Raw genomic sequence first — 12,865 nt, 5'->3', positions numbered from 1 at the left:
AAAAAAGGTCTAACCAACCACCAAAACCCTATCACTTACCCTGCCGAAGTCCTTGTTTCTTTAGAGAATTAGGTTAAGATCATGTCAAATCGCAGTGTTCTGTACATTACATGTCCTCTCTCTCTCAATTTTGTCTGTCTGACAATGCAAATTGTGTACCAGTGGTAATGAATTCATTGCTATGTACCCAGGGAGAAACACTTAAGAATTGGGCACTAAAAGGATGTTTATCAACTCTTGACTTGGTAATGAGTGACAAAAATAGAGGAACAAGAAGATCATTAAAGGGCTATGTTAGCAAATAATTGTTCTAGCACTTACCTTCCCAGGACATAATGATTGGTTGTATTTGGTAAAGTCAACCAGGTACCTAATAATTCTAGGCAAGGCCAGAGACGGGATGGGATCAAGAAACGTTCGGTTGCCATGGCTGTTGCCTTGTAGGCCTTGGTCTAGCTATTACTAGTCTTTTGGTAAGATCTGCTCTCTTCTTTCAGATAAATATATCCAAAAACAAACTTTAAGATCTGTAAGTAAAAATGCATTCATTTCCAAAGTAGATCAGCTGATCTGTAATTTCCTTTTGTGCCTCAATTCTTCTTGGTTGTGTTAATTATCTTTTGCACTGTGACTTTTAGGTCTGGGGATTCTTTGAAGAAACCAATCTTTTTTTTTCCAACTCTCTTTTCAGAGAAGTACCTCATTCCACACTACCTGCTCTCTTCCGCTTCTCTCCTTCCTTGTCCGTGATTGGCTCAGCCACTTTTTGATGTTACCTCTGCAAAAGTGGCTGTGACACCAATTTCAAAGCATGCTGGGATTGTTAATTCAGACAACCCAACATCCTCTGGCTGCATGTATCAGGTTTTCTTTCATGAACATAGTCCACTGTAGGCCGAGACATTGCAGCTTTGAAGATATTGCTACCAAACAACTTTCTTTTACAAGGTTCTGATCCTATGCTCAGAAAAGAAATCTTATGTTTTTACATTTGAGCCCCTCTGTGAGCACTAACAGCTTAGTCCCCTGAGAATTTTGGAAAGAAGTAGTGATATTGCTGGAGACTATGTTTATGAAGAAATACCTCAAGAGCCTTAGATACTAAAGTCTGAAATCCTTAGTATCTTGGAGCCTTAAATCAATGAAATTCTGTTTCCCTTTACTCATGATGTTTTTGGTCATTGTACTCTTGCAAACAATTCTAAAGAGACGTGTAAAATCATGGTCACAATCTCTCTCGTGACTCACGGCATGCTGAATGGTTAATCCAGTAGATCTCCAATTTTGAAACTCCTTTTTCTTTTATCCTATGTTTATCCCAAAATACTCTGTGGCTATTTTCCTTTGAGCTAATGTAACGTATTCCTCTAACCTATGACCTTTAACCTCTTTACCTCTGACCTAAGCCTCTTGCATGCCCAAATCCTCTTTTATAGGGAAAAAGAGAGAAATGTATGAGCATCCTGTCTTCTGCTTGGCCTCCCAAGTGATGGATTTAACCATTCGTGAGTACCTACCACCTCCTCGCCATGCTGTCTTCACTCTTTCTGTTTTCATTATTTCAAGAAAATCCAGATCCAAACCAACTCACTCTCCTTGCTTCAAGTTTTTTAGCATTGGCTTGTCTGTTGATTCTGTCTGTGAAACCCAGTGTGAGAAGTCCAGTCACTTTTTATCAGCCTAAAACAGGTTAGACAATTAAGCCATTTGTTTGTGATGAACTCAGATTTGTCCGTAAGTTTTTCAGTTATTCTCTGTCTGTGACCTGAATGCATTTTTACTTTGCTTGTGTGTAACCCCAATTTGTAAAGTGCTTGTCACTGGTACACAATCAAAAGGTAGCCGCTAGGCTGGGAGCAATGCGTTAGGTGTCAGATAAAGGACAGTTGGGGCAAAATCATGCTTTCTTTTTCATGTTTAAGATGTCAAACTATTTTGGGTATAAGATCACACAAGGTGGTCCATTCTCTATAAAAATTAGATCTTATATGCCTCCTGTCTATTCTCTTTCAAGCTGGGAAGCTTTTCCTTGTTCTCTCTGGAGATTTTGACTTGTCCTTGTCCTCTAAGCTCTGGCTAGAACATATGACTTAATTGTCACTTGGAGAGTTCGTGTATGTTTCATAGCTTGATTTCACATTAAACTTAATTTTACTAATTTTCTATTTGTGCAGCATTTTCCACCTCTGTGAAGGAGCCTATTTTTGCTGGCCCCCACACTTCGGGGCGGTGGGAACCCAAGGGCAACCTTTTCCTTCCAATATCATGTATCACACATAAGTGGGGGGCATTTTGGTCCATTTGCTCATTAATCCTGCATATGTGTTCTTGTTTCTCTCTCTCTTCTCTCCTTGTTGTGCTCTCTCTTTCAAATAGAGAATCAAAAGGATGCAGGTGAACCAACTGTATATGCATTATAAACTATCAGGACTGTTGAGTTATATTCAGTTTCTGTTTTTGTTTTTGTTTTTAAGAGCTCCTTAATGTATGGACTCCGAAAGACTGATGTGGAGTTGCAATGATACTTAAGGAGTTAATTTGTGCTGTCTAACTATATCTCTTGCCCATTAGATGTTGACCTCTATAGAGCAGAATTTCTGTAAAGGCATAAGCTTTGAAGGGACAGAACTCTGGTTAGCTATGGAGTTTCATTTCATCTTTGGTTTCAGGATTCAGTGATTTGGCCTCATGTGCTTAAAAAAAAAACTAAAGCTACTGAACCAAACTACTTTCCTCTTTGTTTTTCATTTCTTTTTTCTGTTTTCTTCCCTATTGAGAAGTTTGTGTTCTTTGATGAATGTTTATTAGCCAAGACAGAGAGAAGTTGTGTCCATGTTGTTCTTGTGCGTATCGTGTAATGAGACAGGCTGCATATAGAGGGTGGCTGAGCACAGGCTGTTGCTGGAAGTTTCGTGAGCGGAAAGATCTTAGAGAATTCTCTGGCTTTGGAAATTTTCTTCTTGTTTGGTCCCCAAACTTATGAGCATATTTTGAGGAAATCTTTAACTTAAAACTTTAATAAATACATGCTTTTGACCATTGTTTTTAAGTCTAAAAAAAATCCTCAAAAGATAGTTAAACATATTTCATTTAATCAAAGTTTTTCAGATCATTTTTCATTTTTAATCAAAGCATTTCAGATCAATTCAGAAAACAGTTTTGTGCACATGCCAAGCACCAAGCGAGCAAGAAATATTTGAAGACTCACAAACCTATATTCAAAACACGTGAACCTTTCTCTCCCTGAAAGAGAAGGTATTCATTCATCCATCCATCCATCTATCCATTCATTTATTTTTTCATTCATTATATAAGTGCTTAGTGGGAGCCTACCATATGCCAGGTACAGTTGTGAAAGCCAGAGACTAATAAACAAGAGGAAAGTAGCTGTTAACCTTATGGAGCATATATGCAAATGTCTAAATGTAAATTACAAATTCAGTACACCGTAACACCAATTGATAGAGCAATGTGTAAGAGTGCATTATCAGAAAACCATGGAAGTTTTCACAAGGGTGGAGAGCTCAAATGCATCTTGAAAGATAAATCAAATCAGTGAAAGGGAGCTGAGATTGGTAGGTAGAAGGACATCCTAGATAGAATATGTGCAAATGCATAAAACTGTATGGCTAGTTCTTAAAAAAAAAAAAAAAAAAAAAAAAGCTAATTCTTATCCAATGTGTATTATGTGCCAGGTATGACTATAAGTACTTTGAATGTATAATTCATTTAATCTTCAAAACCCCTTATGAGGTAGACACTACTATTATTCCTATTTTAGAGATGAACCATCTGAAGCACAGGTTAATTAATACACTCCTAGAAGAGTAAGTGGTAGAGCCAGAATCTGAGCCCAGACAGAGGCCACACTCTTAAAACTCTGTAATTCGGTATGATTGCAAGACAAGGTGCAGTGCTGGCAGTAATGGGTGCTGATGATGGCAATGTATGCAGGAGGCAAGATCTCATATATGCCTTAATAATGGGGTTCAGACTGTATCTCGTGGGCCAGAGGTTCTTAGCCTAGAATCTATGCCAACGTTACCATGCATAAGAATTTTTCAAGGGAAAAACTCCACAGGTCTCACTTCCAAAGGTAAAGGCTTTTTAAGGAAGGGAGTAGCTTCCTTTGCACTCCAGAAAAATTACACTACCTAAACCATGATGGACAGAAAGGACTGGGTAGCAGAAAGAGTAAAACTAGACCTAAAAGGTTAAGATTAAAGCAGAGATGGGTTTGAAACTTGGTGTGTCCCGAATCTCTTCTAGGCACAGCAGCATCATAATTGCTTCTTTTCTGACCTCTGAATATTTTTTCTTACCCTTCCCCTCCCTCTTCAATTTCCTTAGGGGGAACAAAGCACAAACATGCAGAGGGGTATGCAAAGCCAGCTGATGGAGGGGGCAGGGCAAAGCTGGAGTCCCTATATAGATTGGGGTGGACAGCTGCAGAGTTCTTTAGTCAGGCTGTGCTTCAAGAAGCTATGGGACTCTGCATATGGCATTTTGGTGGACTTATGCTTTCTGTCTGGTGGCATTATTAGAAATTAAATGTTCTGTTTAATTACAGTGTCTTTAAAAAGAAAAAAAAAAGATGTAAAAGGCTGCTACTCTATGAAAGAAAAGCTGTGACTCCTGCAAATGAATTCTATCATTTTAAATACATTTCATTTAAACTGTCACACATTCTGAACCCAGTAAGCTCTGAGAAAGTCTACACTGCTATTGCTGTTTTGCCTCAATTCTTGGCTAAATACTTGCATAATTTTCTGAGTATCATAAGGATTCTACTGGAACTTGAAATAAAACAAATTTTCCTTCAAATATGCCAAGGATTTATATGATTAAATAGATGGATAGACAGACTGACAACCCAACTATGGGCCCAGGCACTATGCTGAGGACTTTACATGGAGGACCTAATTAATCTTATCTTACTCCTGTAAATAAGGCTTCATTATTGCCCCTTTTACAAATTCAGAGAGAATAAGTGACTTTCTCAAGAAGGACTTGAACGCAGATCTTTCTAAATACAAACAACAGCCCTCTTCTATTTCTTTCCACTGTGCAGCGTTTCCAACTGGGACAATACCCATTCATTCAGTGACTAAGTTCCAAAATATCTACAACTTTTGATCCAAGAAGACCACAAAAAACAAACAAACAAAACCCAGAGCAGTTTTTTCTGGAACCAGGTCATTGTCAAAATCCTTTCATAGGGAAGTTTCTTAGCAGTTGAGATTCTCTAAGATTGCAAAAAAACTGAGGACTTGTTTTTTTTCCTGCAATTGATAGAAACTTGTTAGAGCAGGTCAAAAGCATCCAAAGGACTGCCAAGCAGATTCTGTAGTGGACACTTTATATCTTTTCCTATCTCCGGTCAAACTTCCCATAGGTCCAAGGTCCTGCACATACTCAGGATCCCCCACCTCATGCCCTACCTTATCTTTCAGGCGCAAGATAATGGCCCCACCTGCAATCCATTAACTGGCATGAGTTTTCAGTATGACTGCTGATGATGTCCAGTATTCACATGTTAACATCCTTTATGTACGGCTCCAAGAAAATACTACTTCAGAACCAGCCTGAGCACTCAGGAATTGTTACACCAAAAATTTAAACCACTATTTGGAGTCCAATGATTTTTTTTTAACTTCTTTAAAAAGCCTCATTTTTATTTTCTGTAGAAGATGCTGATGATGGTTCCTCCCCCAAAGGGCTGCTGGGAAGATCAAAACACATATTCCAAATAAAGATTTTAGCACACTACCTGGCACATAGTAAATACTCACTATATATATTAGCTGTTATTATTTATTTTCTTTAAAAAGAAACTTCTAAATCCAGTTTTGTAGTGTAGACATGCTATTTTATTTCAGAAACAGAATATAAAACAATGCTTCTCAAACTTCAATGTTCATACAGATCCCTGAGGATCTTATTAAAAACATAGATTCTGATCTAGTAGATCTTTGGTGGACCTGGAAATCTGCATTTCAAATAAGCTCCCACATGATGCCGAAGCTACTCATCCAGGGATTGCAGTTGGGATGTCAGTGAAATCTAGGGGGATGTTGATTTGTCCTTTTATCATAAACTTCAAAATAAAACATTGTAATATAGCTCTACATATATATATATTAAATACCCAATAAGTTCCCAGAGCAATGGGCAAAAGCAGCCATGGTCAAATTTATCAAAATTTATCAAAATTGATAAATTTATCAATTTATCAAAAGCAGCTTATGATAAGGTAGAGAACACAAGTGTAAAATAAATAATTACATTCTGCTGACTATGGTAAAGGGAAATATAAGGTACTGCAAGATTTTGCCTAAGCCAGGGTCTTTGAAACATTCCCAAGAGGAGATGTCCTCGAAGTTGAGGGCTGGCTCCCCAGGAGGAACTGTCAGGGGTATTCCTGTCCTTGTTGAAGTGTTTGCCTCTATTGACCATCCTTTCAGATGCCCCCAAGATCCTGCCCCAAAGAGCTTGTGGTCATATACATAAAAGCTTAGTTCGGGACCGCGTGGATGTTTAATAATTAAAGTAGGATTCTTGCTGGGGCGCCTGGGTGGTTCAGTGGGTTAAACCCTCTGCCTTTGGCTCAGGTCATGATCCCAGGGTCCTGAGATCAAGCCCGGCATAGGGCTCTCTGCTCAGCGAGGAGCCTGCTTCCCCCCCCTCTCTGCCTGCTTCTCTGCCTACTTGTGATTTCTCTGTCAAATTAATAAATAAAATCTTTTAAAAAATAATAAAAAATAAAATAAAGTAGGATTCTTGCTATAGCAAGTGGCAAAAAAAAAAAAAAACCCAAAAATAAAAAAAACTCAAAAATCTTAAGAAAAGGGAATTTCCGTGCCCCCCCCCCCCCCCAGGCCCCAGGTAGCTAGGAAATGTGTGGAGGAACTGACTCGGGGATAAAGAATTTTAGTGTGTTTTGATCTCTTCAACTGCTGACAGACTTCTTTAATGTGACTGGGAGTCGTGATAGGGGAGTTGGGAGTACCATGGTTTTGTCCTAGCAGATGACCCTAGAGGAAAAAGAATTTTTCTTTCCAGGCAATTGTATAATGTTCCAGAGAAGGGCCTCATTGGCCCAGCTTGAGGCACATGTTAATCCCTGAGCCAATCATGTTACCCATGATCGATTGCGGTGTTGTGATTGGCCTGGCTTGGCTCATATGACTGCCCTTGTATTTGTAGAAGATATTCCTTGACATTCCCACCAAAACCACATGTAGTAGAGAAGTAATTCTCCTGGGGAAGGTTATAACAGATGTCCACTATAGCCAGAATTAAGCTCATTTTTCTTAGGTGCAACAATTCAGTCTTCAGAGACTGATTTGGTGTCTAGAGATACCAAACTGGAGAAGAAACATAACAGTATTATTTTTTCCTTGTTGATATAATGTAACTTAAATAAAAATATTTTAAATGATCTTAAGTCATTTTTAATTGCATCAAGACACTGAAAGTTGTTCTCTGGTTTGGAAGTTTAAGTTACAATGTTTACTATTTCGTGATTGAGTTTAGTATATTTGTTAAGTAACCAGGGTCTGTTGGTAACAGATAAAGTTATTGTATAGCTACATGCATGATGCAACTACAGAGCATTTGTTTTTCCAGGAAAGCACTGCACTGGGTAGATTCCACTGAGGATTTCCTTCCACAAGTATTTGAGGACTGACCCTGGACCAGGGACCACTTTAGCCCCTAGAAATACAAAATTCTTTGGGTATAGGGAGAGACTGACATTGAATATAATTGGCTATTTTTAAGGGCCATATATGCTCATGTAGAGGTATCAACAGAGGAGGTGGACACTCCTGCTATTGGGAGGCACACTCTTGCTATTGCATATGAAGGTATAGCTCTTATTAAGGGCTTCTGAGCAGGGGTATGACAGGCTCAGATAGGTGCTTTACGAGGTCACTCTGGCTGCCACGTAGGCAATGAACTTCAGAGGAAAAAAGGGACTAAAATCTGCCTGGCAGTCTTTAGCAACAGTTGAGGTGGAGATGGCGAGATGAATTGCATGTCTATGCCATCGGCAAGAGCGTGGGCACATGACCTAAAATACAGTGAAAGACAAAATCAAGAGACATTTTGGAAATAGAATGGATAGGCCATGCTGCCCATGTCCTTATAGGGAAGAGACAAAAATAGCTATATGAAGAGTGGAGAAATTGATCCATTGATTCATCCACATCTTTATTACCATATGCTTTGCTGTGGTAGGGATGAAATCTTCTGAAAGGGAGTTTTGAAGATGCAAGGCATCAAATGTCTATAATAGATAACCTCACTGAAGAAATTATGCTGAAATGTAACCTTGCAGCAAATGTGCGGTCCATGGAGCCATGATTTTAGAGAGGTAGTGTACTCTGGAAAGGGGGACGTGGCAATCTACTGAGCTTTCTCTTCCCATTCTAGCTCTTGTCCCCACCCACCCACCCACTCCCAAATAGTAGCAAATTGCTACAGCCTAGTTATTTCCAGTGATAGCATAATACTAATACTGGCATTTTCAGTAACACCTCAATAGGTTGGAACTTGGCAGTAAGTGGGTTTTCCATCAACCATATCCATCTCTCATGATATTTCAGGGACTGGCAATTCCCTCATTGGAAGCAGAGATGGTCAGGTTATTTAAGGGCTAATTGGAGTGTCTCTCGCTCCTGGATGCTTCTCTTCCTTGGCTTAGCTGAGCATGTAGAGGAATTCTCTTTTTGTTTTTCTACAGTCACATTTAACTCTCTCTCTGGAAGCCAAGCAGATTTAATTGTGTAAACATGAGCAATGGTAATTGGGTAAATGAAGTTGGAAACCAAGGTATGATGTTTTTGTTTTGCTCTGCGAAGAAAAAAAAAATAGGGAGCTTGTTTTTCTATGGTGGCAAACCTCACTGTCAGAATTCTGGACAGGCAGTTGGCAGGAGGGAATCCCTTTACGAATTTTTATCAAGACCCACTGAGCTGAAATATGTATCGGCTGCCTCAAGGGGGATGGGGGGTGGTTCTGGATCAGCCCGGGGACACATCATTGTTTTATAAACCACTAGGGCAAGTGTTTCTCTACACAGGCTCAGCTCTCTGGGTGAGAATGAATAAGAAGTCACCATGAAAATGGCATGCTCAGGTAACACGCACTCACTGAAAGAGCCATGAGGATGAGTTACCAGAGATGTACCTAACTTTCAGTACAGCTGTAGGTGGAAAACCAGATTTTAACAAACAGATTAGAATATGGAGTACTTTTTCATAAAGAAAGCATCAGTAGTTGCCTTCCCTTAAATAGCTTTAATTCCACACTGATTTTTTCCAATTCTACTTAGGCACAGTTTTTTTCCAAACAAAAGATCTATATAAGAGGAGACTGGTAATTTTTTTTTTTTTTTAAGTCCTGTATTCAAAACCCTGAGGGGGTCCTGTCCACAAGCAAAAGACCTCATCAACTTTTGTTTACAATAGATGGTTTCACTAGAGTATTATATTTAGCCTTATTTCTCATATTTTTATTAATGTTGCTAGAATTCCATTTCCTATAAGCCTGCAGTAAGATTCATTTTCCCAGTTGAAAATTCAAGCAAACCAAGAAGCAAACTTGGCAATGTAGTGTGTCCCCCCTCACCATACAGATTGCTTTATAAATGAAGAACTCTTAAAAAGGAGCAGGTCTAAGGTTAATGAGACACTCATTAAAGAGAGAGAACTCTAGAAGCTGATAGTGCTCTGTGTCTGTATTGAAGGAGAGACTATTGTTATAGGATGTTTGCTGTGCTGATATCGTAAACCACATGACAGATGGGTCAAGTGCTGATTACAGTATTCTAACATTTGGAATAGCAAGTAACATATTTGATAAGCTGGCAAGTTTTTATATATGATTCAACCCACAATATAAAAACCATGAGAATTCCAAATTGAAAATAATTAAATGAGCTGGAAACAATCAGATACCACACATTTTCCCCCAAAATGACAGATTTTGACATGTTGAAATTCCACAAAGGGAGCAAGAATATTCCCTAGCTCACTTGAACTAATAATGGCCCTTCATCTGCTTTTGTAAAGCAATTAATTCCTGCCTTCTCACAGTGTTGGAAAGAATAGTAAACGTTTGTAGGCACCTTAGGTTTTTTACAGAGCTCTGTCCACGCATTGTTTTATTTGCTCTTATCATCAGTCCCACAAGGTACGCAAAGAAAGATACTAATATTCTCACTTCATAGCTGAGGAACCTGAAGCACAGAGTGGTTTAAGGAGAAGGTGAAACGTTACATAAGAAAGTTAAGTAGCATATTGAGAGTGAGAAGCCAGATCCATCAAGTCGGCTGCTCATTGGAAAGAGGAAGGAGCTATTCACATAGAGGCGCTCTTCATTGAACAAAAGTGTATCTTCTTTCTGTCAATGATGCTGCTACCATCATTCATGTATACCCATCTGGAGAGAGGCATCCCGTGTTCGCATTCAGCCTCTGAGTGTACGGGTAGGGTGGTACAGGTGATGCTGGTAAGAGTCGCGTCCCTTGTCACAGTGTCGTACCTCTGTAATATTGCAGTGACTCCAAGAAATCAGCAGCTCTCCCTCTGTGTTTCATCATTGTCGCTTGTTTGGTTGTTCTTTTCAGACTTCATCATCTTCCTTGTCACCTTTGTGAAAGTCACATTGTCTCTTTCCTTTTTTACTGTCTCTCCTCACCTTCCTGAGCAGCTCCCCCGCCACCTCCTGGGCCTCCTCCACCCACCCAAAAGCAGACCAGCATGTTATATCAGAGGCTCAAAGGCATGCCTAGGCCAAAACCAAGTACTGTAAACTTCTACCATTCCTTTATTCAGCAGCTTCCTAGCTTAGTTTGCTTTTCTGTTCATTTTTCTTCTTGAAATTTTGTTTCGGTTTGGAATACTAATCTGAGGCTCAGGCTCTCAAGTTTGACACTGTAGGTTTTAAGACAGTCGAAAGAGAGCATTTATTTCCAAATGTCCACATTTTTTTGTCTAGCTATGTCTGACATATGCAACATTTTCAAATCTCAATGTCAGCACAAAATAACATTGTTGTTGCATAACATTTTGCATGATGATTTTTTTTATGTTATGAGCTTCAATTCTGTTGTATGAAATGTTTACTAAGTATATGGTAGTTTTAGTTCCCCTTCTTCAGTGCTCCAGCTAGTACAAGATTGGGTGATAGGAATGTTGAAATCCATTTCAAGACAGCAGAAGTGACAAAAAAAAAAAAAAAATCATGTCTAAGCACAAATTTCTCCTTGACCTCTGATGGGGGGAGGGAGGATGTGCTAGAGGATTTTACACGATATTTTCTTTAAAGACAACATCTTAGAAAAGTTGTTTTTAGTGCCATTTTTGCCACTTAGCTAGTCAGTTAGATATGCAAATGAAGAAGAAAATAGTGTTGTGTCTCAATAAAGTGGCTTGATCTATAGATAATGGTATTGCAGCTAATTAAAAGTAAATGAAAGTCTGTTACATGGGTTAATTGGAAGATCAAGCATCCTAGATTAAAGGATCCTTAACCTGCTTATTTTAATGGTTGCGTGTTAAAGTAAAATTGCAAAAGGTTTTATTAAACATACTGTTTGTATATATACATCAGGCATACACATATCTGTGTACATGTGCACACACTTAGAATGGCTGCATGCACATATACACTTCATGTGTATCTATCAATATATATTGTAGTCAATCTAAGAGTACTGCATATTAAAACAAATCTTCAGGTGGTCCTAGCTTAAGCATCTTGGATTTCTCCAAACACAAAAATCATTCAGTCTTTAAATGAAAATACATAAAAATATTGGTGGGAATTATTTCATGTCTATATCATATGTCATGTATACCTATAATTCCCCTAGATGTGGTGAGTATTCCACCCAAAGGACAATGTTCTTTATTCTTAAAGCTAGAGATTTCAAAGATGTGCCCCAAGTGGGATTTCCGGCAGATTTGTATTAATGTGCAGGCTTGTCTGGTTAATAGAAAATGTATGTAAGTGTGTGATGTGTGTATGTGGGTGTATGTGTCGAATGGGTAATAAGCATAGGATGAGGAATTTGCAAATTGATGTGTAAATGTGAATACCAACTAATAAAAAATAGTAGCTTATGCATATTTACTATCAAAATGCAAATACCTCATTCTACACATATTACTCAAACATATATACACAGTATGTTTGTAGAAATGCCTGAAAGTCTACTGATGAAATTATGATAGCCCATTTATGAAATTATACATGGGCTAGGTGCCCCCAAAGCATAGAAGTCAATCTTGTCACTCATTCTTTCCCCATGTATTTATTGCTCTGGACCAGGCAATGAGCCAACCAACCCTAAACTCTGCACTTTTCCTTCTTTTGAGTGTTGGATATTCCCCACCTGATCTGTATAGTTATGTTCCCTGCTGCTCCCCCACTTCATGCCCTAGCCATATCCAGCCACATTTCCACCTACACCCAGTAGAGACAACGTTGCAGTCCATCGGCCTAAATCCAGAAAGCCACTTTCACACCAGTCATTGGACCTTGTTGGACTAAAACTTTAAGTACCTTGGCAATCATACCCAACCCCATCTACCATTCTTAGTTTCCATTGGCTGAGACACTCTTTTTGCATAGTGCTTCACAGAATTTGTTTTTCATTATTAAACCCTGATTACTAATCATGTGACATGTTCTTCCCCTATCTAAGAAATGTATAAAGGAAAATTATACGACTCTCTTAAATTTCTTTTGTAAATTAGCAATCACCCAAGATTTTGTTTAAATCCCATCCACCCAAAAACAACAATGCAAACAACAACAAAACCTTCTTGTGAGGTATTGAATAATATCCCTTAGC

General features: G+C 38.7%; 1 protein-coding gene across 23 annotated transcripts in view; it reads left to right on the top strand.

Annotated features, from left to right (window-relative positions):
* The window catches only part of CADPS (calcium dependent secretion activator), a 483,094-nt gene that overhangs the window by 365,708 nt on the left and 104,521 nt on the right, over positions 1-12,865 (top strand). For 9 of the 23 annotated variants that reach the window (XM_045990926.1, XM_045990925.1, XM_045990924.1 and 6 more), the window contains 2 exons: positions 1,437-1,505; positions 2,377-2,394. The exons of 6 other annotated variants lie outside the window; for them this stretch is intronic. In XM_045990926.1, the coding sequence (XP_045846882.1) occupies positions 1,437-1,505; positions 2,377-2,394 (87 nt within the window). The remainder of the gene's footprint in view (positions 1-1,436; positions 1,506-2,376; positions 2,395-12,865) is intronic. 8 more of the 23 variants (XM_045990927.1, XM_045990915.1, XM_045990914.1 and 5 more) reach the window with 2 other exon arrangements.

Source organism: Meles meles, chromosome 20 (assembly GCF_922984935.1).
Source record: "Meles meles chromosome 20, mMelMel3.1 paternal haplotype, whole genome shotgun sequence".
In the NCBI taxonomy this organism is placed as follows: Eukaryota; Metazoa; Chordata; class Mammalia; order Carnivora; family Mustelidae; genus Meles; species Meles meles.
Note: the sequence above shows the minus strand (reverse complement) of the source record. Positions and strands in the feature narration are given on the sequence as shown.